Source organism: Aythya fuligula, chromosome 1 (genome assembly GCF_009819795.1).
Source record: "Aythya fuligula isolate bAytFul2 chromosome 1, bAytFul2.pri, whole genome shotgun sequence".
In the NCBI taxonomy this organism is placed as follows: Eukaryota; Metazoa; Chordata; class Aves; order Anseriformes; family Anatidae; genus Aythya; species Aythya fuligula.
Window position 1 is genome coordinate 84,533,220 of NC_045559.1, and position 26,049 is coordinate 84,559,268.

The following is a 26,049-nucleotide window of genomic DNA, read 5'->3' on the forward strand; positions in this document are numbered from 1 at the left end:
AGACTGCAGTGTCTTGCTTCGTTAATTACCTCCACCTTCCACTTGTACAACATGAGTAGCTTACACTCCTCAGTAACCAAAGCTGTTACACTTCCAAAAAGAAAACCAATAGCGATTAGGATGGAAGAAGAGTAATAAAAGCAGTGTTATTGGTGTAAAAGCAGGTTAGTGTCATTGCGTCTGTAGCAATACGGGAAGAATCTCAAGTCACGCTTGTGTACAGCTCCACAAAAGTGTTAGGGGCATGCCAGGAAGAGGCAAAAGGTGTCAGTGGGACCGAATTTGTTTTTTGGGAACGGACGGGAAGAAAAAAACCACCTCAGGGAGCCGCCCGCTGCGGCCGCTGGGGGCAGAGGCCGCCGTTTGAATGGCGCGGCGGGAAGATGGCGGCGCCCCCGCTAACGGCGGCGGGGCGGCCGCTGCCCCCGGGGCCGGGAGGGGGGCACCGCTCGGCCCTCATGTCCCCGGCCCGGCCGTGCTGAGCCCCCCGCCCGGCCTCCAGCGCTCCCTGCACGGCAGCGGCTCTCCAGGTAGCGGCTGGGAGGGCAGCGGGGCTGCCGGCGGCGCGTTGGGCTTGTGGGCGCCCTCAGCCCATCGGGCAGGGCAGGGGGGAGCGCCCGGCGCTGCCCGGTTCTCCCTGAGGGAGGGGAAGGGAAGGGGCTGCGGCTGAGGGTGCGCTCCGGGGCCGGGGGGTGCTTTGGGGCTCCGAGAGGCTTCCTCGGCTCTGCTGCCCCGCTAGGGAGGTGAAGGGAGGCGGCTGGAGGCGGGCACGGTGCTGCTGGGTGCTGCTCTACGGCGGGTCCTGTGCTTGGCTTGGCCTCTAGGTGCTGCCACAGCACAGCGATCCGTACGGCCTGGGTGCGGGGAGGAGCGCCTGGCTGGAGTTGATTCAAGAGCACAAGAAGCTGGTGAAATGGACTAGATATAAAAACATGGCATTAAGTGTTCCTGTGTAGTGCCCTGATACCTGCAAAGGCAGGGGAGTGCGGTAGTTTTGCTTGATATCTCACCTATATGCGCAACATGTTTGACACAGCTGCTCCTAACTTCATCTCACAATATTTTTATCGCTCTCTAAACGATTTTCATCTCCCAGCCACTTCTGCAGTCAGGTAGCGTCTTCTCCCCAGCGTGGCTACGTGCTGCAAGATGCAGTTTTGTCAGCTCCTGTGAATGGAGCTGAGCGAGGCGATGTGCGTGTCTCCTCAGGACACCTCCTCCAGGAGGACTCAGTGTGTCCCCCTGACCCCACATTCTGCAAGGGTTTTCCTTCAGATACATCTAAATGCCCAGTATTTAAATCCAGCAGTGTGTCTCATCCTCATTTTGACTTTCTTAGCATTTTTCTAGTGGGTAAGAGAGGTTAGTGCAGTAGTACGCTTGTATACGTGGGTCTATAAAACTTGTTTCCTAAGGCACAAGTTTTGAAACTTATGTTCGGTGCTAATCTCAAGGTATTATTCCAAAGCTAGAATCATGCAATCCTTTACTCAAGCTGTCTTTTTACGCATTGTTCACTGTTTTTAACTTTAGGAAAGAAACTTGAGATCCCTTTGTGCATTTTGTTTGACTCTTTTATAGGGTTACAAATCCTAATTCTGCCATACTGGTGGCAGTCGAGGATAAACAAACCTGATCTCCTTTAAATGCCCTATGAGAAGCCTGTTCTCCTTGTGGCATGCTGTTATTCACTTCCAATAGTGCTGAATGTTTTGTTCAGTATTTGTACAGTGTTTTGATTATCACAGACCTGAGCTATATCATCTTTTTTATGTATTTGTGCACAGGACAGTGGTCAAGTACCAGTGATTGCTAGGTTGGGGTTAACCTCAGGAAGGTGGTTGCAGTTTTTCATACGTTAAATGTAAGTTCTAGATGCTACACAGTACATAGTACTACAAGCATAAGCAGGCAGTGTTTTTCTGATCTACCTTGCCCTTCCACTGTTACAACAATGGTGGAAAATTCCTTTTAGATTTTTTCTTTTGAATGTGCTGGTAGAAATCGGTACAGTAGAGCCAGTACACACACTGACTTGTTTTTCAAATAGCTTCAATGAGGTCTTTTGCAAAATGCTGCTGTGGGAACTAAGTAGTCGTGGATGATAGGGGAGGCATCGCTTTGGATCAGAAATCTGTTTTCTGTCTCAGGTGAGGAAAAGGACAAAAGGTTTGAGTTATCCTAATGATTTGGAAAAAAGGAGAGCCAGGGATGAGGCAATATTTGTAGCCAGCACAAAGTTATCTAGGGTTATAAAGACAAGAAATAAGCAGAAAGGAACTTAATTAAGCTAGAGGAACTGGCAATGTGGTAAAGATACCAATCAGTGTTGAAAAACAGAAGCAACACATTGTACAGAGTAGCTTGAGCTGCCTGTTTGTTTTATGTTAGTTATTTTAATTCATCTGTAAAGCAAAAAAAGAGCTTGGGCAGTTCTATAATCTGCATGGATTACTGGAGGATCAGTAGCAATAATCTAAAAAGGAAACAGTCTGAGTAAGGATGAGATGGCAAATACTTTGTAATGCTGTTACACTAATCACAGCTGAAATTCTGCTTGAGTCTGTATTTGGTCATGGCTATTCTGTCTCAAAAGCAAATATCAGAGTGAGAGTTTGGTGAAGAAATTATTTGAATGTGGAAAACCTAATACAAGGAGAAATTGACAAGGTGATGTCAGGAGATAATAAGAAGGGTAAAACATTCATAGGAAATATTGAAAAATATGGGGGAGATAGTTTCTCGTTACCTTTCCTCACAATACAGAGCTTGTAAAGAAGTTTGACATTTGAGTATCTGACCTAAATGATGACCTCAGATTGAAGGAGGATACAGGATGATACTTTTTGTTTGTTTTTCCCCTCTTTCCACCCAAAGGAAAATACCAGCAAGTAAATGTTCCTGAAGACCAAGCAGACAAGTTGCTCCTCGCAAGCTGGGGTCTTCCGAAAGCAGTTCTGGAGAAATATCACAGTCTGGGAGTAGTGCAGATGTTTGAATGGCAAGCAGAATGCCTAATGCTTGGACAAGTTTTGGAAGGAAAGAACCTGGTTTACTCAGGTATGCAAACATCTCACAGAAGCGATCCCCCTGACTTTCCCAGTGCCATTCACAAGAACACGTTGGGGTGCAGGGAACAGAAGAAGCAGGACTGGTGAGCTAGAAATCTGTGGGAAACACCAACTTAGGTGTCTACTCTACATGGGAAGAAGGTCACAGAGCAGCAATGGGATCGAGAACAGTTTAGAAGTAGGGGCAGGGTGATTTTTGTAGGTGTTCATTTAAGTTTTATTACTTGGTTGCAGAAGACATTGGGCCAGATTATTGAGTAATGCCTATGCCCCACTATGTTACACACCTTCCATGGTTTTTGTGATATCATAGTCCACATGATATCCTTGTCTCTAAATTGGAGAGACATGGATCTGATGGATGGGCCACTTGGTGGGTAAGGAATTGTTTGGATGGTCGTACTCAAAGAGTTGGGGTCAATGGCTCAATGTCCAAGTGGAGATCAGTAACGAGTGGTGTTCCTCAGGGGTCAGTATTGGGACCAGTTCTGTTTAATGTCTTTGCCAGTGACATGGACAGTTTGCTAGTGACACCAAGCTGCGTGGTGTGGTTGACATGCTGGAGGGAAGGGATGTCACCCAGAGGGACCTGGACAGGCTTGAGAGGTGGGCCTGTGCCTACAGGAAAGCTGGGGAGGGACTTTGTCAGGGAGAGGAGTGATAGGACAAGCAGTAATGGCTTTAAACTAAAGAAGGGTAGATTTAGATTAGGCATTAGGAAGAATCTTTACTCAGAGGGTGGTGAGGACTGAAACAGGCTGCCCAGAGAAGCTGTGGATGCCCCATCCCTGGAAGTGTTCAAGGCCAGGCTGGATGGGGCTTTGGGCAACCTGGTCTGGTGGAAGTCTGTGCCCATGACAGGGGGGTTAGAACTAGATGGTCTTGAAGGTCCCTTCCAACCCAAACCTTTCTATGATTCTCTGGCAATCATAGATGGCAACCAGCAACGTTCACCAAACATGGCAGGGCAAATCCATTTAGGGGCTAGGTCAGTAAGGTGGTGGCTAAGCTCTTCTTTCCAACCAAGAGACTGTAGTCTTCTTTTTTCTTTTTCCCCTCACTTGCTTATCTCTGAGCTGTTGTTGCTTCCAAAGCGGAGACGAGAGCACAAACTCTGGTTGCGGAGTGGAAGAGAATAGAAGAGAAATACTCTGCGATCCTCTTCACCCATTATTGGGATAACTACAAGTGTAGTTGTGACTGTGTGAGATGGGAATCAATTGAAGAGCTTTGCCCCAAATTCTCCTGTTTTTCTGTTCTGTTTTTATGATGCTTACTCTTTGGACAACTTTTTTTTTCCTTTAAAAATTAATAATAATAAAAATAAAATACGTTTTTCAGCTCCTACCAGTGCCGGAAAGACTCTTGTTGCAGAATTGCTCATTCTGAAGCGAGTCTTGGAGACCCGTAAGAAGGCTCTTTTCATCCTTCCCTTTGTCTCTGTGGCCAAGGAGAAGAAATGTTATCTGCAGGTAAGTAACATGCAAAGAGAGGAAATGGCTGGCTTATAGTTGCTTTTTAAAATGAAGTTTTTGCATGGATTTGAGGGGAAAAATAATAATTTTGCAATATAGTTTCAGAAATGAATTGTGGTAGAATGAGATCAAATTTTAAATTAAGTTTGAGAAAAAAAAAATGAAAGACTTAGCCATAAAGGGAAATTTCTAAAAATAAAATAAAACAAATAATTAAGGAGTAGATTAAAATATTTTATTTTTGACTGTTAGAGTATTGTTATTTGCATGCATTGGCAGATTTTATAATATGCAAGCTTAAAAGGAATTTTCTAATTAGAGATTGTGTCTAAAACACTGCAAAGGGGTGGTGTCAGCATAATCAGAAAGAAACTTTTTATTTTAGCTTTCCTTTGGGTGTTCCAGCAGAATGTTTTGCTTTTGATTTCACTTTGCTAAAAATACATTCTGACAGAATGTAGGTATGTCTGGGCTTCCTCATCTCAGATATTTAGAAACAAACATACAATGGAAGCAGTCTTTTTAAAACAAACAATTTTTTTTTCTGAAAGGTGTTCCTATCAAATACTGTTTCTATTAGCTAATGTGCCAAATAAAAATTAATAAAGGCGAGAACAAAATCAGTGGGTGTTTTTTTCTATAGTTTCTGACACTTAAGATATTTTGTATTTTATCAAACTGAGATGGCACCTTTACCTTGTAAATTGCTAGGAAATGTTACCAAGTGCAGAAGCTACTTTGTAGTGGTTGATAATGGAGAAAAGCTTTTTCTTTAATCTTGTAAAGCTGGAAAGTTATCTATGCTGAGTCCTCCTACTTCTGGCCTAAGGTTTGGCTTTAGCTGCACACACTTGGAATCGTATAGTATCCTACCCATCTGCTTCATAATATTTGTACCTTTTGTTAATGCAGAGCATAATGTGCCCAAGCTTTGGCAATGCAGTAATACTCATTGGAAGAAAAGGAATCACTCTTTTTTGACTTTCATCTGGGAGTCATGAAAATTTCATTTTTTTCATCTGTCTTAAAAAAAAAATGACAGTGGTGTGTGGGGTAATTAGTAATAATTGCCTGAGTTATAGTTTTAACCTGATTAGTTGGCATTATAAGTGTTAGGGATTATGGTTGTAGGCTGCAGTCTTTATGTGATTTCAGCAAGCATTGGTCAAAATTCAGTTGTAACCTTGGCAGAACATTCTGTGTCATTGGAAAACAGGCCCTGTTTCAGGAGGTGGATGTGAAAGTTGAAGGCTACATGGGAAGCATCTCTCCAGCTGGACGTTTCTCTTCTCTGGATGTTGCTGTCTGCACCATTGAGAAAGCCAATGGCCTCATCAATAGGCTAATAGAAGAAAACCAAATGGACTCACTAGGTAAAATGCTACTGCCTCACCACTGGGGGGATGAGTTTTTTCTTTTACATAATCTGAGTACATGTGGAATTATGGGATCATTTGTATTTGCTGTTTCCTATGCAACAGACAAGCTGTACAGGAAAGCAGAACAATTTTTCTTCATCCAGAGCCTGTCTGATTTGGATTTAGGAACTCAGTCTGGACTGTTCTACCTAGCTCAGTGACTGGGGAGTGAGTAGGTAAAATTGCAGCTTTAGTTTGTCTGACGTGGATGACAATCCACAGACAGATTATTTGCAGTAAGCAGTGATTCTCACAGTGAGAAAATATATTCTAATTAATGAAATTGAGTTATAAGTCTATGATGTGTTTGAGTCCAAGAATTTTCTGTTTGTTTGGGACAGAGGTTGTGTATGTATGTCATTAATGGTTTACCTTCAGTTAGCTCAAAGAAGAGGAGGAATTATTTTCAGTGCTTGTTGGGGTCCAAATAATGAATATTTGGAGCTGCACTGGGTAGGCATGGTGACTAGAAGGGATGTGGCACTCATCTCTCTTTTGTAGTCAGCTCAAAAGCCCTGTCTTTGCAGTGGGCTACTACAGTCCTGATGACCACTAGATAATGGTGGTGTCCATTTAGTGCTTAGGAGGAGACATAAAACCTGAGGAAGCCCTGTGTTTCTAATACGTACTTGGAAAGTGTCATGTTTTCCTAGCCCAATTAGATGATTGTTCTCTTTGTCTCTTCAGTAAAACTCTATCCAGTTGTATTTTGCATAGTAATTCTTCCCATCTTTGATCTGGCCTGTAACATAGCTTTATGTTAAAAATACAAAAATTGGAAAGCTAGATGAGTGTCAAACTGCTCTGAGACTTCCACCTGTAAAACTGCTGTGCCATGTTCATCTGGTATCATAATATCCTTTACCATTGTATACCAGAAGAGTTTTTTAAACACAATAGAGAGTAAGGGAAAGAAAGCTTTGCAGATTTTTTAAGAGTGTGAGATCATGGGATAACACATTCACACCTGGACTACAGGGGCTGGATCACCATGAATTCTTAGGCTGCCAGTGGGCTGGAAGATGAGTAGATGACCATGGCTGTGCAGCATTTTAAAATAATTTCAATTGAAGCTGCTGCAGTCTGACCCAATTCTCAACTGCATATCTTCATCCCTTCCTTTGCAAGAGGACTGATGATCGTGCAGTTAGTTATTTAAATATATGGCTCAAAGTTTGCTACTTCATTTATTTTTTTGTTTGTTTGTTTGTTTTAAATAGGGCTAGTTTGATGCTAGGTCAGCACCCTACGTGCTGTACTGCCAGCACAAGGCAACGAGTGGGGTCATAATATCCTCATTTATGTTGGTTTGGGTGCCTTACAAACATACCCAGTGTACTAAGATGCATTGTTTAATAATAGCATCTTTCAGAAGCTGGGGATATGCCAAATTCCTTTGGTTGGCACCTCCACTCCATCACTACATCTTTTTTTGTCCTTCGTGAGAAGAATGTGCCTGAGATGAGTCATATAACTCCGAGTACCAACAGATATGTGACTCTTCGCTGGCACATTCTTCTCACAAAGCAGTAGAACAAGGCACATGAACGCAGGATTTGAGTTTCAGTATTACATCCCCAGCACTGGTACCTCTTTAAAGCATTACATTTTTCTTACACCACTTGAAAGCACCTCTACTGCAACCCTCTTTTTCCCTTGTGTCCCAACATGACCATACAGCTGAAATAAGAGTAATTTTTCTTCTTTGTGTGCTTATTTGGAAGTAATTTTAAAATTCAATTTTAGTTTCAAAAGGCATCTTTAAAAACACGACAAATTTTCTATTTGGAGATGCATCTTCATAAAAGCTGTAAAATAAAGGCAGGAGCTGAAAATGCCTTTTTAACTCTCACCTAAAGCAAGCTTGTCTAATACTGGAAGATTGTACATTGCCTTCTAATTAATTCTAAATTTAGACCACTTTGTAACAAGGGTGTTTTATCTTTTGAGATGAGTTATTGGGAGATGACTGCAATTCTGCAATTCTGGCTGGATTCCATCTCAAGCTCGAGCTGTTCCTTTTGTTGATGTCAACCCCCTGCTGACAGCTCACGTTGCCTTTGGAAGTTGTTGAGAGCAATTCAGATCCTCTGCCTGGCAGAGCTCTCTTTGCTGTATGAGGCAGTTAAAAGCAATTCTGTGTTGCTAATTATTATATACCATGTGTCAGTTTTCAACGTCCAGGTACACAGGAAATGCTGTTCCTCTTGTTGTTGTTCAGCCTCTTGACACTGACGCTAAAGAAATTTTTGGGAGACCAGATTAGAGAAGAATCTTCCTTCTCAACATATCAGCTGGGAATAACGGATATGTAACATGGAGTTGTGATACTTGTTTCTTTTCTTAATTTAAACTTGAATAAATAAAAGTAGGTTCTAGAAAAAATCAATTTCTCCCCCACTGTCTTTAAGAACTTTTTAATTTTAAACAGGACGCAGACTTAAAGAAGTCTAGTTGTTCTAGAATAACCATGTGTGAGATCTTTCAGGTACTTCTAATATTTTATTCATTTTTTGTCAGCAGTCTGCTAGACACACCTAATTTGCAGACAGACAGTAGACACTGAAGGTGGCCTAATTTTCAGTAGCAATGCAGAATGATGCAATTATGGCCCTAATCGCACTCCTGAGCTCGTTGCTGAGTAAAAAACGCCATTGCATGCTGGGACCTGTAGTCTTCCTTGGCTGCAATTCCATTTTTAAGATAAGGATAGCTTTGTGAAAAATAGTTTGCCTGATGGCTCCTGCTATGTTATCCCAGTGGGTGCCTTCTGAGTACTGCTTGAAGAGAGAAGAGCTGTGTGCATCGTGTGACAGTCAGGTCTCATCAGCTTAGAGACTGCTGAGGTAACACAATGCTCAACTTTAGTGTGGGTATAAATATTTTTTTTTATAGCTGAGTAGCAGTAGAAAGTATAGAACATGTGGCCCATCTGAAGAACAGTGACATTCCCCTTGTTTTGGCCTGTAGATACCACTAGTCTTATACTTCATTTCAGGAAGCACAGTGTGTGCTGCTTGGTGCAAAGACTGGAAAGGTAAGCTGTATGAATTTTTCTTTAGGAGGTACCCCATTACACTGTTGTGTCTCAACTACTGGAAAAAAACAGTCAGATTATTGGATGGGAAAGCAGAGGGAAGCTTTTTTCTGGTAGCTGAATAATTGTCTCTTTGGTGACCAATGAATTGCAAGTTTTCATGAGTACAGAATAGAGGAAGTAGAGGAAGACGGAGGAGCTGGCTGGGTGGGAGTTTGTAAAAGGGGCTGTTGGAGAAGTGCAGTACTCTTCTAACTTAAGTGGCTTGAAAGAGAAGTGAAGAGAAAACAGAGAAGGAACATATGTAGGAAGGAGAGAAAAAAAAAATGAGAGGGAAAAATAGCATTGAAGTAGGTAATAGAAAGTCACTCTTGCCCTTAAGTTCCTGCTATTTTTGCTGTATCAGAAAGATATTTCATAGCTCCAGCAAAAACAAAAGCTCCACAGCAACAGAACTAATGAAACCCAGTGTCCTCTATGACCTGCCTTCTTTTATTTTTTTTATTTATTTTATTTTATTTTTGTTAAACCTTCCTTCAGCGTTTTCCATATCCCTGTGGCACTGTCTGCTGGTCAGAAAATCTACATATTGCTACAGGTTGGGATGTATGCAGGAGGTGTGCTGGGTGGCTAGGATGTGGTGGCTCTGTGTTTTTTCCTCTAAGAAGCAAAGAGACCCCAATCTACTCTAGATGCTGATATTCAGAAAGCTTTTCAGTCAGTATTCTTTTCAGTATTTCTACCCATCTTTCACATTTTATGGAAGCGGCTGATAGATTAAAAAGGTATTTGCAGGAGGTAGGAGGACAACAGATATAACAGTCACATAAGGATTTTTTTTTTCACTAGAAAGCCAGAATTAAATAGCAGAGCTCATTCTGGTTTGGTGGGTGAGAAAAGATATAATAGGAAGCCATCTCTGCCAGGTCACCTGCTCTAGGTTTCTTTGCCTTTTTTACTGACATCACTGTATGGTGAAGGAGCGATGTTTTTAATGTGAGATCATGATGGCAACAAAGCTTTTGACTAGCTTATTAAGGGCATTGGAGTATTTCCTTCCAGATACTCTGAGGCCTTGGGGACTTTTACTTGCAAATGGTATGGATGCTTCAGTACTGTTTTGCATGGTGACCAGATTGTAGCAACTCAACCTATTTTTTTTTTCAGAAGCTGGGTATTTTGTATGGTAGGTTGTGGGAAGTGAAATGTCCTATCGTTGGTCATTATTTGTATCTCTTAAAAGAACCAGTGACAGAAGAAAGTCATAACTGTGTTGGTAAGCACAGCTGGGTTTGTGAATTTAAATTTCCCTTAATCATGTGGAATATTAAAGGAAATCTGAGGCTATCTGTTCTTAGTTTGGAGGTTTATCAGTTCTAACCTGAGCGCTTCTCTTTATAGGAGTTGTGGTTGTGGATGAGTTGCATATGCTGGGAGACTCTCATCGAGGATATCTGTTGGAGCTCCTTCTGACCAAAGTTCGATACGTGACAGAGAAGGCTGCAAAACGGTGGGTGGACCAGGATATTTTATCTTATAACACTAAAATATGGATGGCTTAAATATTTTGTTCTCTAGATAATTGGAAATTTGGGTTAGCTCCAGGGTTTTTATGTGAGTGATGACCTAGACTATTTTGGTTATTAAGGTCTCATCATATCACCCCTCCAGGGGCCTGCTGTTTTAGTCAAAACCTCTTTTCCTCATGGTTTTTAATTTGAATGCTATCATGGGATTCATTCTCTCAAAAAAAGAAAGAAGGTAAAGTTTTCCTTTATTTTTTTTAGCATATTTATTAAAAACAAACCCAAACAAACAAACAAACAAACAAACAAAAAAAACACAGAACTTCAGACTTCTTTTAATATTTTTCCTAGACAAAGGCAAAAGGAGGAAACGGTATATCAGTCATCTTCATTTTTACCAGTTAAGCTGACAGAAGGGTCAAAATCAGCAGTTCCTATGCACCAAAACTCAGATTTTGCCAGCTTTTCACTGCTGCTTCCTGTCTTGTGAGTTATGCTTAGCCCAGACTGCCTCTTCAGTTGTAGGGGAACTGTCTTTTTGACACTAGTCTCTTTGCTGGATCTTTTAACCAGCATTTCCCACCCTGATTTCCAGGATCCAGCAGTGTTCAGGGTTGAATCACCTCTGACTATTTTCTTGGTTTGGAAGGCAGTATACTTCAGTATACTTAAGAGCATCATGAGTTACTTTGCCACTGCTTTTCCCTTGGCTTATCATGCACCTGCAGAACAAATACAGGACAGTTCTCGGATTTTCTCCATTCCTCTGAAGAACCAAGAAGGAAAAAACATGTCAGGGAAGACCAGGTACATCAAGGAATGTTTGAAGGAAGATGAAATAATTCAGCCTTCACCATATAGGCACTAGGGCCCAGATTTTTTATCTCTCTGTCAAAGTCAAATTGTCGTACCGCTTGCTGACAGGACGGAAGTGACCTTTTTGATGTTGTTTTTCTTTGATGCTTTTATTTTTTAACAGGAGCCCCTTTATCCAAATTCTTTAAATGCTGTCCAGCCTGACCAGTTAGCAGAATGTCGAGTGCTTTTAAAAGCTTTTGTCGTGGTTTAACCCGGCTGGCAGCTAAACACCACGCAGCCGTTCGCTCACCCTCCCCCCTCCCTCTCTGGGACGGGGGAGAGAAATGGAAAGTGAAGCCCGTGAGTTGAGATAAAGACAGTTTAATAAGACAGGAAAATAATAATAATAATAATAATAATGATGATACAATGGTGATAATACGAAAGTAATAATAGTATGTACAAACAAGTGATGCACAATGCAATTGCTCACCACCCGCTGACCGATGCCCAGCCTAACCCCGAGCAGTCCGGCCCCCTCCCCCCGGCTAGCCACCCCTATATATTGTTTAGCATGACGTCAGATGGTATGGAATACCCCTTTGGCTAGTTTGGGTCACCTGTCCTGGGTCTGTCCCCTCCCAGCTCTTACTGCACCCCCCAGCCTGCCCGTTGGCAGGACAGAGCAAAGGCTGAGATGTCCTTGGCTTAGTATAAGCACTGCTCTGCAACAATTAAAGCATCGGGGTGTTATCAGCACTCTTCTCATTCTAAGCCAAAACACAGCATTCCACCAGCTACTAGGAAGAAAATTAATTCTGTGCTAACTGAAACCAGGACATCTATCCACCCCTTATTCCATACCATTTATGTCATGCTCAGGTTACACTCTTTTCCATACATTCTAATTAGTCACCTATAGTAATCATGGTAGTGATAATATACAGTATAATATACTATTTAACATGGTGCAATTCAGTTCATGGGCTATTCTCACCCAGTATTAAATCTCCTTGAGGTACACACCGGACCTCTCCGTTCTTTTGCATTACCCACCAAGTATATCCAGGTCCCTGAGCGAAAACAATTCCACGAATAGGTTTGCCTTTTCCTGAGGCAGGAGTAGCCCAGACTGTTTTACCCAGCATATTTTTTACATGCACTACAGGAACTTTATCCCCATCTACAGTACGTAACAGGTTTGATTGGGCAGGTCCAGCTCGGTTGGTAGATCCCCTAGTATTGACTAACCAGGTGGCCTTTGCCAAATGCGTATCCCAGTTTTTGAACGTCCCAGCGCCCATTGCTTTCAATGTAGTCTTTAACAGGCCATTGTATCGTTCAACTTTCCCGGAGGCTGGTGCATGATAGGGGATGTGATACACCCATTCAATACCATGTTCTTTGGCCCAAGTGTCTATAAGGTTGTTTCGGAAGTGAGTCCCATTGTCTGATTCTATTCTTTCTGGGGTGCCATGTCGCCATAGGACTTGCTTTTCAAGGCCCAGGATGGTGTTCCGGGCGGTAGCATGAGGCACAGGATATGTTTCCAGCCATCCGGTGGTTGCTTCCACCATTGTAAGTACGTGGCGCTTGCCATTGCGAGTTTGAGGGAGTGTGATGTAATCAATCTGCCAGGCCTCTCCATATTTATATTTCAGCCATCGTCCTCCATACCAAAGAGGCTTTGACCGTTTGGCTTGCTTGATTGCAGCACATGTTTCACAGTCATGAATAACCTGTGCTATAGCGTCCATGGTCAAGTCCACCCCTCGATCACGAGCCCATCTGTATGTTGCATCTCTACCTTGATGGCCTGAGGTGTCATGGGCCCATCGGGCTATAAATAATTCACCTTTATGCTGCCAATCCAGGTCCACCTGAGCTACTTCAATCTTAGCAGCCTGATCCACCTGCTGGTTGTTTTGATGTTCTTCAGTAGCCCGATTCTTGGGCACATGAGCATCTACGTGGCGTACTTTCACAGCCAGGTTCTCTACCCGAGCAGCAATATCTTGCCACAATGCAGCAGCCCAGATAGGTTTGCCCCTACGCTGCCAGTTGTTTTGCTTCCATTGCTGTAACCATCCCCACAGGGCATTTGCTACCATCCATGAATCGGTGTAGAGATAGAGAACTGGCCATTTTTCTCGTTCAGCAATGTCTAAAGCCAGCTGAATGGCTTTCACTTCTGCAAACTGACTCGATTCACCTTCTCCCTCAGCAGCTTCTGCAACTCATCGCGTAGGACTCCATACAGCAGCCTTCCATCTCCGATGCTTCCCCACAATACGACAGGACCCATCAGTGAACAGGGCATATTTCTTTTCATTCTCTGGCAACTGGTTGTACAGTGGGGCTTCTTCAGCACGACCCACCTCCTCCTCTGATGATATCCCAAAGTATTTGCCTTCTGGCCAGTCCATGATCACTTCCAATATTCCTGGGCGACTGGGGTTTCCTATTCGAGCCCGCTGAGTAATCAGTGCAACCCACTTGCTCCATGTAGCATCAGTTGCATGATGCGTAGAGGGGACCCTTCCCTTGAACATCCAGCCTAGTACCGGTAATCGGGGTGCTAGGAGGAGCTGCGCTTCAGTACCGACCACCTCCGAAGCAGATCGAACTCCTTCATATGCTGCCAATATCTCCTTTTCAGTTGGAGTATAGCGGGCCTCAGATCCTCTGTATCCCCGACTCCAAAACCCCAGAGGCCGACCTCGAGTTTCCCCAGGTTCTTTCTGCCAGAGGCTCCAGGTGGGGCCGTTCTCCCCGGCTGCAGTGTAGAGCACATTCTTTACATCTGGTCCTGTTCGAACTGGCCCAAGGGCTACTGCATGGACTATTTCCTGCTTGATTTGTTCAAAGGCTTGTCGTTGTTCAGGGCCCCATTCAAACTCATTCTTCTTACGAGTTACTTGGTAGAGTGGGTTTACAATCAGACTGTAATTTGGGATGTGCATTCTCCAAAACCCCACAACACCTAGGAAAGTCTGTGTTTCTTTTTTGTTAGTTGGTGGAGACATAGCTGTTATTTTGTTGATCACATCCATTGGGATTTGACGACGTCCATCTTGCCATTTTATTCCTAAAAACTGGATCTCCCGTGCAGGTCCTTTGACTTTATTTTGTTTTATGGCAAAACCGGCTTTCAGAAGGATTTGGACTATTTTCTTCCCTTTCTCGAAAACTTCCTCTGCTGTGTCACCCCACACAATAATGTCATCGATGTACTGCAGGTGTTCAGGAGCTTCCCCCTGCTCTAGTGCAGACTGGATCAGCCCATGGCAAATGGTAGGGCTGTGTTTCCACCCCTGGGGCAGCCTATTCCAGGTATATTGGACTCCCCTCCAAGTGAAGGCAAATTGTGGCCTGCACTCTGCTGCTAGAGGGATGGAGAAAAATGCATTAGCGATATCAATTGTGGCGTACCACTTGGCTGCCTTCGATTCAAGTTCATACTGAAGTTCCAGCATGTCCGGCACTGCAGCACTCAGTGGTGGCGTGACTTCGTTCAGGCCGCGATAGTCCACTGTTAGTCTCCACTCGCCATTAGACTTTCGCACTGGCCATATGGGACTATTGAAAGGTGAATGAGTCTTGCTGATCACTCCTTGGCTCTCCAATTGACGAATTAGCTTATGGATGGGAATCAGGGAGTCTCGGTTGGTGCGATATTGCCGCCGGTGCACAGTTGTGGTAGCAATTGGCACTTGCTGTTCTTCAACCCTCAGCAACCCCACAACAGAGGGGTCCTCTGAGAGACCAGGCAAGGTAGATAATTGTTTAATGCCCTCTGTCTCTAAGGCAGCAATACCAAAAGCCCACCGGAACCCTTTTGGGTCCTTGCAGTATCCTCTTCTAAGATAGTCTATGCCAAGGATACATGGAGCATCCGGACCAGTCACAATGCGGTGCTTTTCCCACTCATTCCCAGTCAGACTCACTTCAGCCTCCAATACAGTCAACTGCTGAGATCCCCCTGTCACTCCACAAATATAGATGGGCTCTGGTCCTTTATAGCTCGATGGCATTATAGTACATTGTGCACCGGTGTCTACTAAAGCCTTATACTTCTGTGCGTCTGATGTGCCAGGCCATCGAATCCACACAGTCCAATAAACTCGATTGTCCCTTTCCTCCCCCTGGCTGGAGGCAGGGCCCCCCTAATCCTGGTCAGAATCTTCCTCGTTTCTGTGTTTGAAGGACTGTCTGCTGGAAGTTGGAGCAGCAAACTTTTCGGAGAATCCCTTTTTCCTGATTGTTTTCTTTTGCAACTCACGTACCCGTGCCTCTAGGGTCGCGGTAGATTTTCCATCCCACTTTCTCATGTCCTCTCCATGGTCTCGTAAGTAAAACCACAGGGTGGCACGGGGTGAGTACCCACCATATCGTCTTCCTTGTGTGGGTGAACGCCTACCCCTGACAGCTGAGACACTGCTTTGTACAGGTGCGAAGGAGAATAATCTCTCTTCAAGTTGGTGAACCTTTTCAGAAAGTTTCTCCCAAGTGTTCTCCTTTGGTCGGTGGGCACTGGTTGGTTCAGGTGGGGAGGACAATAGATTCTCTTCAAGTTGGTGAACCTTTTCAGAAAGTTTCTCCACAGCTGAGACGCAGGCCTGTAAGGAAGAGGAGAGACTTTCTTCGTACTGCCGGAGTTGTTTAGCCGCTTCACCCACTGTGGGTTCCTCATCCTCTTTCCAGGCCATTATTGCCAATGAGCTGGCATATGATGATGGTGCACTCCGTACAAACTTCCGCCACATGGGTCGTGTACACTTGACTTCATCTGGATCTGTGGATGTTTGTTTGAGGTCTGGATCCTCATAAATCACTTCCCGTACGGCTAATTCCCTCAGGTACTGGATTCCCTTCTCCATAGTGGTCCACTTGCCTGGTAGACATAAAATATCTTCCTTGAAGGGATACCTTTCCCTCACAGCTGAGAGGAGACGCCTCCAGAGGCTGGTGGGTCGTGCTCCATCTGCAATTGCTTTGTCAATGCCGGCGTCTCGAGCAAGGGATCCCAGCCGCTTGGCTTCCCTGCCGTCTAATTCCACACAATTGGCTCCAGAGTCCCAGCACCGGAGCAGCCAGGTGACAAGCTGCTCACCTATACAGCGACCAAAATCTTTTCGCACATCTCGTAGCTCGCGCTCGTTTAGGCTTCGGGTAGTTACTGTTGCTCTTTCGGCATCCTCATCTTCCTCCTCCTGAATCCTTGACGGCCCAGCGTCGTCATCATCTTCGTCATCTCTATACTTAGTTTTGGCAGAAGCCTTACCTGGATTGGCAGAAGACTCTCTGCGTTCTAAACGACTTGAATTTCTATACCATATTTTCACCTTCTCTACAGGGGCAGCTTGCACTGCTACTGCTCGTTTCTCTGACTTTGTTACAGGGTCTGCCACAGGGGTTGGAATGCCCTCTGCAGGGTCAACTTGCACTGCTACAGCTCGTTTCTCTGACACGGCCACAGGAGCTGGAGCGGCTACAGGAGCTGGAGCAGTTGCAGGAACCGGAGCTGTAGCGGCTACAGGAGCTGGAGTTGGAGCTGGAGCAGTTGCAGGAGCTGGGACTGGAGCAGCAGTAGGAGCTGGAGCTGGAGCGGCTTCAGGAGCTGGAGCTGGAGCGACTTCAGGAGCTGGGACTGGAGCAGTTGCAGGAACTGGGACTGGAGTAGCGGCCGGAGCTGGAACTGGAGCGACTGCAGGAACTGGGACTGGAGCAGCTGCAGGAGCTGGAGCTGGAGCGGCTTCAGGAGCTGGAGCTGGAGCAGCTTCAGGAGCTGGGACTGGAGCAGTTGCAGGAACTGGGACTGGAGTAGCGGCCGGAGCTGGGACTGGAGTGGCTGCAGGAGCTGGGACTGGAGCATCTGCAGAAGCTGGGACTGGAGCGGCTGCAGAGTCCACCGTAGGGGTCACAGTGGCCGTTGGATCTGTCACGGGACTTGGAGTGGCCGCAGGGTCTGTCACTAAGTTGATAGCAGTATCCATGGCAGCTCGATAGGTGTAAGCCAGGCCCCAGCATGTTACAATGATTTGTGTTACTTTGGAACTTCCCGAATCGCGACACCTTTTATTCAAGCATTCTGCCAGTTTTTGAGGATTTTGCAGTTGTTCAGGGGTGAATTTCCAAAACACTGGGGGTGCCAACTGCTCTAGATGCCTGCCCATATCCTCCCATACTCCCTGCCACCCACAACTATACTGCCTCCGGGCAGATCTCCGGATGAGCTTCCTAAGTAGTTGTTTAACTTTAAGCAGAACCTGAAGTGCATTCAGGAGGCAGAACAACAGGACTATGCTGGTCTGAGTATCCCAAGGATATTCAATATCTTGGAGAGCTATTGTAATAAACTCGGAGGATAAGAGGGTGGTGAAGGAGGAAGGGAGAGTGATCAAGGAGGGTACAGGGGTGGTGAAGGAGAAAGGGAGAGTGATCAAGTAAGAAAAATTATCTTCCCCTTTCCCCTCCACAGATTGACTCCCTAATGAAAAAAGGCAACAGATACAATTGCTAATAGTTTCCAAAATACAGTTTCCAAAGTATAGAATCGAAGATGTTACTGAGTACAAATACCAGGTTAGAGTCATGGCCAGATATTTCATCATCTCATAAGCCACTGATACAACACACAGTACCATAATGGTCTGAAACCAGGGCCCGGAGAGGATAAACAACATGACAGAGAGCACATACGGAAAATAACGTGCTATAATACTCAATTTGGAAAACAGGCGCAGCACAGTTGAGATTAAAGCAATCAGCATTATGACAAGTGACTATTAAGCAGGTCTAATACTTATACCAATTTTAGTTTAACACACTCTGGTCAGATCTGCCGTTATCTCAACCTTTCGTGCCCCACGTTGGGCGCCAAAAAGACTGTCGTGGTTTAACCCGGCTGGCAGCTAAACACCACGCAGCCGTTCGCTCACCCTCCCCCCTCCCTCTCTGGGACGGGGGAGAGAAATGGAAAGTGAAGCCCGTGAGTTGAGATAAAGACAGTTTAATAAGACAGGAAAATAATAATAATAATAATAATAATGATGATACAATGGTGATAATACGAAAGTAATAATAGTATGTACAAACAAGTGATGCACAATGCAATTGCTCACCACCCGCTGACCGATGCCCAGCCTAACCCCGAGCAGTCCGGCCCCCTCCCCCCGGCTAGCCACCCCTATATATTGTTTAGCATGACGTCAGATGGTATGGAATACCCCTTTGGCTAGTTTGGGTCACCTGTCCTGGGTCTGTCCCCTCCCAGCTCTTACTGCACCCCCCAGCCTGCCCGTTGGCAGGACAGAGCAAAGGCTGAGATGTCCTTGGCTTAGTATAAGCACTGCTCTGCAACAATTAAAGCATCGGGGTGTTATCAGCACTCTTCTCATTCTAAGCCAAAACACAGCATTCCACCAGCTACTAGGAAGAAAATTAATTCTGTGCTAACTGAAACCAGGACAGCTTTTAAAGTGGTTAACTGGACATCCTGCTGAAGTATGGTGCTGTGTCATTGGACCAGAAAATATTATCTGATGGTCATGGCCAGCATGAGTGCCATTGCTTCTCAGCAAGGCTTTCACAGACTAAGATAAATTCTGGAGCAGATTTTTCACGCCTCCAGTCCAAAAGAATGTCGTGGAACTGGATTTTTTTTAATCCCTGGTGGGGGATTGTTATGCTAGCAAATGGTTGAAGAGCTTGGGAAAGAGGTTCTGCTTCTCCATATCTTCCTTATTTCTGTCTTATAAGCGACCAGGGTTTTTTATCCTAGCTTTGGGGTAGTCTTGTTTCCCCTGTCTTGCCTTTTCCAGGATTACCAGTATGTTCTAAGAAGGTTCAGGCCATCTGTGAGCTCACATTAATTTTTCTGGCCTTTTTATTTTTTGAAGTCTCAATTTGTGGCTAAGGGCATGAATGAATGCAAGTTAGTAGATGTAAAATGTTGGCTTAGAAGCAGAAAAAGAAAACAAAACAAAACACGCCTGTCATGTGAATTTAAAAGCCTGAATTAAAGTATACATTTGGGTGTCTAAAGCTTTGTGTTTTCAGGTCTGTTAAGAGTCGATTATTTCCCACTGACTTGAATGGAAGCAGTTGTTCAGCACTTTGAGAACTGAAGCTGCTTTCTTCTTTACTGAACTAAGGGCTTTGGTTCCCAACTCTAGGAAGACCTTAGTTTATTATTATTTATCCTAAAATTGAGACAAATGGGTATCTTAATTAAGGCATTTAGTGTAGACAGACTGCAGCAGAGACTGAGCCATGCTTTTATTTGCATGCTCTTATTAATGGCAAGGAAGTAGTTAATTTGTTTGTTTTCAGTTTCTCCAAATATGCAGTCAGTGTCTAGCTGTTATTGCTTAAAGAAGCTTAAGATTTAGATTCAAAATGACAAAAAGTTGAATTATCTTGTAATGATCGCATAGCTTTTCATTGTGTTCACTAAGAGTGGAGTATGACTTGTTTCTTTTTCATAAAGCTTAAAAACAAAGCTTTGGACTTTAGACTCATGAAGGAGATAGATTGGGTTCATTTTCTCTGAATGCTGTTTTGCAGAAGAGTAGCTTGACTTGTTACTAACTTTAATTTTCTTTTAACCACTTCCAGACGGACAAAGACAACCGGCCATGGTTTTGGAGGGGTACAGATAGTAGGCATGAGTGCTACCCTCCCTAACTTGGGAGTGCTAGCCTCGTGGTTAGATGCAGAGTTGTACTGTACGGATTTTCGCCCTGTGCCCCTCATGGAGTGGGTGAAAATTGGCAACAACATTTATGACTCTTCCATGAACCTGGTGCGAGAATTCCAGCCCAAACTTCAACTGAAGGTAACAAAACTCTGAGCAGTGTCTTTGGGACCTTTTCTACAGCTAAAGTTGAAAAGACAGCTTCTAGTATGTTTTTAATTTTTTTTGAACAAACACAGTCATAAAGTCCTTTAGGTTTCTTGAATCTGACTTGAAGAACCAAATGGATAGAAATGAAAAAATGTGCATTTCCTGCTTGTAGATTCCTCTTCTGTGGAGTCTCTGAGGTGTGAATTTTCTTCCCAGTCCTCCAAACTGCTCTGTGTCTAATAAACTAGTTGCTCTGTGTCTAGATAAACTAGTCTAATAGTTGGACAATATGTGCTAAATGGCAGCAATATTTTGAAAGTACCCAGCCCTCATGTGCACAAACATTAGTAGCATGGTGGCACAGCAAAAAAAAAGGATCCTGGAAAAAAAAAAAAAAGAAAAAAGAAAGAAATGTTTGTGACAAGAATATCTAGAAGCTTACATTTATGTAGCCATATTGATAAGGTGATGTTGTATTTCCTTCTCCAGATATGTTTTGAGGTAGTTGCTTTGGATAGGTACTAAATTGAGAGAAAGAACTAAACTAGGCTTATGACTCAACACTTTAAGGGATTTAACTTCTTTTATAAGACCAGGCAATCCTCTTGAGCTTGAAATCTATCACTGCACCTTCACACTGCTCTTTCTTGGCCCACTTTGGGGCACAGAACAGAACTTGATGAGCTCACCACTTCTGTTGAATTTGGGTGAATCCTTACGCAACTTTCGTATCCTTAAATACATATGTACAGTTCTTGCCTTTGGTCTCCTGTTTTCATTTGTATTTCACTGCTTTTTATTACTTACCTTACTCTTACCTTTTTTCTCTTCCTTCCTTTGGCCTTGCTGGAAGAGAATCTGGCTGGCTTAGCCAAGCAAGATTGTTGCAGGAACTCTCAGGGTCTTGTAACCAAAAAGACAGGCTGTAAATGGTAGGGTTTTGCATGCACGTCCATATATTTACTCTCAATCTTTAGTCAGCAGTGCTTTCTGGGTGCCTCTTACTGGGGATGCTCAGACTACTGCACCTCATGCTTTTAGTTTAGCCAGCCAAGTCTTCCTTTGTAGTTACTGTAGAGCAATGTTTTACCTCAGAGCTTTTCTGAAGTTTAAAGCAGTAGTTTTTGGTCTTGTCTGCAGGAGCTTGTTTCTTTCCATTGGCTGTAGGAGTCCTCGGGGGAGTAAGCAAGGTGCCTTTACATTGTGTGGTATGAAAACCAGATTCTCCTCACAGATGACAGCATACAGTGCATCCCTCTGTAATGTGCACCTTGTTCTTTCTCACTGCTGTTAGCCATGACGTGGTAGTTGCAGTGTGGATTTCTGTGCACTGTGTAGTCTTCAATCAGAAACAGATTAAAAAAGCGGGACATAAAACCTTAGATTTATTTGTGGTTAGGTCTAAGGTGGTCCCCAACTATAGGTTGTACTAGCGCCTAGACTTCTGAAAGCAAGACAGAAACCAAGATGACAGTGCTCCATCTTCTTTACTTGTTCCTCTCTCCAATTTTGAACAGAAAATTCCTACTCTGACACTGAACAGTGGCAGCATTTATGGACCCTGTGCAGTGTGAGATTGCATTGAAAATATTTTGTCTCACTTCAGGGAGATGAAGACCATATTGTGAGCCTGTGTTATGAGACTGTTTGTGATGGCCATTCAGTTCTGCTCTTCTGTCCATCCAAGAACTGGTGTGAGAAGCTGGCAGACATCATTGCCAGGGAATTCTACAGTTTGCAACAAGCTGAGAGTAAGAGAAAAGTAGTTAATAGAAGATTGTGGTACGTGCAGTGCCTTTAATGCAAATTAATTTTAGTAGAAACTATAAAGATATTTTCTCTCTCAAGGTTGTGCAAGAAACTCATCCCTTTCCCCAGTTGTTGTGGACAGAGAAGGAATAGATGAGGTCCTGGATCAGCTAAAGCGCTCTCTTTCAGGTCTGGATTCTGTGCTCCAACGTACTTTGCCATGGGGAGTGGCATTTCATCATGCAGGTATTCCTCAATATCTTGGTCTTGAATTCCGTAATTGTCAAGTCATTTGGGTTCTTGGTGCTGTAGTTATCAGCAATTTACCAGTTTCTTTTTGAATTCTCACGTAGCTTATTACATAAATGAGATACTTCAATTATTTCTCAGTTAGAGGTAAACTTGAAATTCTTTTACTGTGGACAAAGATTTAATTCACTAATTGTTATGATGAATCTTCTCTCTGTTGTGTTAGATAACAACTTTTTAGATACAACTTAAAAATTTATCTGGAATACCTGAAAAATTAACTGATTTGCAGCTCAGGCATTTTCAAGTACTCCCTAAAGCCGCTATGGTATTTCAGAAAAATTTTCTTGAACTTAATGCTGAAACAGATGAGTAAATAGAAGAAATCTAACAATGAAAATGAAAATAAAAGGAGAATGCACTGCTAGTGCTTCTGGCTAGATCTTTTTTTTATTTAGGTAGTTAATTGTGCACGTAACCTGTTGATTCACTGAGAGAAAGGACCAACTGTGGAAGATACAACAGTATCTATGGCATTGAATATGTAGGGGGCATAACTCCAGATGCTTACAGAGTGTGTGTATTTTTTTTTCCTCTCACGAGTAGACTTGGACTGCAGTCCCCAAGGAGTGTAGAAAGATGCATATTAGTCCTGTAACACAGAATGGAAATAATGATGAAGGATTCCAGGGTCAGGACAACGAATGACTAAATCCCAGTTCCTTACTGAGTGTTACATCAAGCTTTCTTCTTTTCATTGTACTTATTTATTTACTTGCAGTGCATGTAAATATGTAGTAGGTAGTTCATCTTGCTCCAATGTGTACAAATACCTTAGAAAACCTAATTTATATCCATTACTATCAATTAAATCATGAAAACTTCATAGAAATTTTGATTCAATTATGCATTGAAAGAAGTTAACTGAGGTAGTGTTGCAAGTCTAGTTCCTAACTCAGAATGGTAAATGTTCATTGAATTTGTTTGTTCTTCTTCTTGCCTGACAGTAATATTATTAGCTCTTAAATGCAATTTCACTATTACTGGGTTTGCTAAAAGTTATCTTTCTTCAGGTCTTACTTTTGATGAACGGGACATAATTGAAGGAGCCTTTCGCCAAGGCTTGATTAGAGTTCTAGCAGCAACATCCACTCTCTCTTCTGGAGTGAATTTGCCAGCACGCCGAGTAATTATACGAACTCCCATGTTTGGTGGCAAACTGCTGGACATCCTCACTTACAAGCAGATGGCTGGCAGGGCTGGCAGGAAGGGAGTAGACACAGAGGGTAAGCAGAGGCTTTATTAACATTCCCTAAGAACAGTGTTAACCTGATTAAATCCAGGGCAATGCTTTGCAATTAGTGACTAATCATGATGAATTCCTTTGGTATTCAGTGTGATTAAGTTAATCAAGATGAATTTGTTTGGTATTAATGGAGTAAAAATTGCAATTCCCAGAGGATTCTTTTCACTGTATGAGACTGACTTTGGTATTTGCATGTCAGTTACTTCAGGAATGGGTTATTTTCTTTTTTGAATTCTTGTTATCTTCTAAGGCTCTGTTGAGTTGACTTAATTCTGTGATACATGGTCAGTTCACGAAAGCATTTACAATTTCAGTGAGAAAATTTACAGTTAAACTCCCAATGGACAGGCCTAAAATTTAAGAAATGCATTGAAAGTCTACAACCATAATTTGACAAATTCCTTTTGTTGTCTGAAGTTCTAATTTGGGTTTATTAAACTTCCACTAAACTTAACAGTGATTTTTATGGATCTTGAATGCTACAAAGAGACATTCTTCAAATGTAGAGAGTTGATCATAGATAACACGGTGTCTTCATGCATACAGTGGCACTAATTGATGTTCAACAGAGTGATCCTGCCTGTTACTTTAATTTGTGATGGAAATTTATCTTTCTCGATGCCATTTGGAAAAATTGTGTTCTACAAATGTAAACACAATGGAGAATACGAAGTTCAGTAGATGCAGGAAGTGAGATTTGTCCTGCTGATGGTTTGATTGGTGCTTGCTGGAACCCTATGTAAGCAGACTGTTCTTATATTTAACTTTCTATTTTTGCTGGAGTAGCATAGCAACCCAGCGTTTTGTGACCTATATCTCTATGAGCTATCCCCATACGTTAAAGAAAAGGACAGCTGCATGCTGTACTTTGAAATTTTCCAGACTTTGTCATTTGAGCATAAAATAATTCCTTGAAGTTTCTTCTTTTTTCCCCTTCAAGTCACAATAATTAGTACCCTTTTTGACAGTTCTGATGTGACTGTCTGTTTTGCACAGTAAGCAGTTGATTTTATGCTGATGAGCTTCATGAATGTACCATTTTTTCCCACTCTGTGTAGTGTTTTGGATGAGAACATAAAGCTACATTACCAGCTGCTACTCTTCCACAGAATAGGGAGGCTGGAGGACAGCAACTTCAGCTGGAAAAAATGCCATATGTAGATATGAAATTCAGCTGACAGACAGAAGTTAATCAGAAGTTAATTGATGCTGGGTTGAAGTTTTTTTTTTGTCTTTTTGTTTTGTTTTTTTTTGGTTGATTTGGTTTTCCAAGCGTTGCAGTGTTGGATTGTTTCAGGTTTTGATTTTTTTTTTTTCTGATTGGATGGTAATTTAAAAACATTATTTTAAAAAATGAAATTGGATTCTTTTTGCATTCATCAAAACTACCCGGTTCCCAAGGTGAAACAGGTAAAGCTGTTCAATATTGGTGAACAAAAGCTAGAAGTTAGGCTACAGATTCAGTTCTTTTCCATTCATAGGTAGAGAGATACATACGTGTGTTGAATGAGTTAGCTACAGAAATGCAAAATTATATGGTAAAGATAGATAAAACATAGTAGGGTCTTTTTGGTTTAATGGAGTTTTTTGTCTAGGTAGCCAGAGTCTTCTGGTGTTTGTTTAATCTGATCCTAATCTAGACTTCTCTCATCTGCAGTGTTCAATAAGGAATATTAGAGCAGTTTAGTTTCTTTTTATTGTGTCCTCTCTCTCTCTCAGCTGTTTGCTAAGTTGCAGTTATTGGCTTTAAGTTCTCAGTGGCATCTTGGGGAAGGGTTCTACGCAAATCTTAAATGGCTGTCAGATAATGTAGGGCCGAGTGGACACCCATCTTCTTTTATGTTTATCATGCTGAGGAGTCAAAGTTGTGATAGGGAGCTGTAGGTCACATCAGAAAGAAATGAGTTAAGGTTCATCATTGCCACCACTTCACAAAACAATGCTTATGGGTGGTTCGTTATATCTTCTATACTCTGGCAAAAGCACAGGGTCAACAGATGTCAAAAGTTTCACACGGCAGGATAAACAAATCCCAAAGAGACATCCTCTGAGCATCCTTTGGTGGCTACCGTATTACCCTAATTTAACATTCCTAGGATGTTACTAAGATAACGACAGCCAAAATGACTTTGGTGTCCAGGCTACGTGCACTTCAATCTTAAGCAGTTGTCATAAACCAAATTTCCTGTCCAGCTAATCCAAATCTAATGCTCTCTTTGTTAGTCAAAGAAAAGCTCATCTTGCCTGAAATTTATTTATTCTATACTAATTGACAAAGCTTCTCACTAGCTATGTCTCTCAGGGACCTAGTTTCTCTTAAATAGTTTTGTTGAAAAAAGACTTCTTTTTTGACCACTGCATTTTACCCCTGTGGTTTGTACTATTATCTCATAAATACATTAACTCATTATTTTTATTTTTGTTTCACAGCTCACCTTTTTTGTCTCCCACATTATTTCAGGATTAACTTTAAAATTCTATGTTAGACATTGTTAGGTAAGGTATATTCAGATGTACTTTCAGAGGAAACCATTCAGGATACCTAAGATTTCACATGTGTATGTATCTATAT

General features: G+C 42.8%; 1 protein-coding gene across 1 annotated transcript in view; it reads left to right on the forward strand.

Annotated features, from left to right (window-relative positions):
• Nucleotides 1–367: 367 nt before the first annotated feature.
• Nucleotides 368–26,049, forward strand: part of POLQ (DNA polymerase theta) — a 60,006-nt gene continuing 34,324 nt past the window's right edge. The window contains exons 1-9 of the mRNA XM_032192236.1: nucleotides 368–530; nucleotides 2,878–3,060; nucleotides 4,413–4,543; nucleotides 5,763–5,919; nucleotides 10,403–10,511; nucleotides 19,945–20,164; nucleotides 21,780–21,924; nucleotides 22,022–22,168; nucleotides 23,245–23,457. Coding sequence (XP_032048127.1) covers nucleotides 368–530; nucleotides 2,878–3,060; nucleotides 4,413–4,543; nucleotides 5,763–5,919; nucleotides 10,403–10,511; nucleotides 19,945–20,164; nucleotides 21,780–21,924; nucleotides 22,022–22,168; nucleotides 23,245–23,457 — 1,468 coding nt within the window. The remainder of the gene's footprint in view (nucleotides 531–2,877; nucleotides 3,061–4,412; nucleotides 4,544–5,762; nucleotides 5,920–10,402; nucleotides 10,512–19,944; nucleotides 20,165–21,779; nucleotides 21,925–22,021; nucleotides 22,169–23,244; nucleotides 23,458–26,049) is intronic.